The sequence below is a fragment of the Trichinella spiralis genome (genome assembly GCF_000181795.1).
Source record: "Trichinella spiralis strain ISS 195 chromosome Unknown Scfld5247, whole genome shotgun sequence".
Lineage (NCBI taxonomy): Eukaryota > Metazoa > Nematoda > Enoplea > Trichinellida > Trichinellidae > Trichinella > Trichinella spiralis.
The window spans coordinates 1-608 of record NW_003532186.1 but is presented as its reverse complement, the minus strand read 5'-3'; the positions used below and the strand labels follow the sequence as shown (position 1 = coordinate 608).

The 608-nt window shown below is 39.0% G+C and overlaps 1 protein-coding gene across 1 annotated transcript; it reads left to right on the top strand.

Annotated features, from left to right (window-relative positions):
• Positions 1 to 359: 359 nt before the first annotated feature.
• On the top strand, positions 360 to 548 carry Tsp_15609 (conserved hypothetical protein; the record flags this gene model as incomplete). The annotated part of the gene is made up of 2 exons (XM_003366882.1): positions 360 to 429; positions 466 to 548. Coding segments are annotated over exons 1-2 (153 nt in total), but the record flags the coding sequence as incomplete, so codon positions are not given.
• Positions 549 to 608: the final 60 nt, after the last annotated feature.

The window sequence follows — 608 nt, the reverse complement described above, 5'->3', positions numbered from 1 at the left end:
AAAATAGAAGGTTCTGGAAAGTTTTTGCGGCAAATAAAGCCGTACATGTTGGAATAAATGGCATCTAAAGTTGTCATGGCTCATCTCAATACACAGGAAAGCCACCATGCTGGAACTCCCTTGAAATGGAACAAGGTTGGTTGAATTTTTGTATAGGAGACCTTTTCGACATTATAATGAGATATTCATTCACATTTTGCACTCTTGTTCAATATTTCGTTGTTTTGCGCAACTTGATCATCGTTCATTTTCGATCCATTTTGAATAAAGTGAAAAAAGAATTTTTGATCTCAATAGGGCCGTGCATAAACTGGGGCGAATATTAGTCTCTCAATGGCCTATGTCAAATAATCGCAGAAATGGAAATGATTTTCTACATGTCAGACGGTCACTGTACACTATCGTCCGGCTCAGTATCGTGTGCAAATGGTGAGTAGGGAATCACAGAATAAATCATCATTTCAGCGAGCTATATTCCGCTTAGTCGCGGACCAATCGAAAGCAATGTAATTGTAACAGGACAATCCCTTGAGAACTCCGTTAGAATAGTAAGTCATCCGAAAAGGCTGCGGGATCAATATGAAGCAAGAAAAGATCGGGTGAAAATA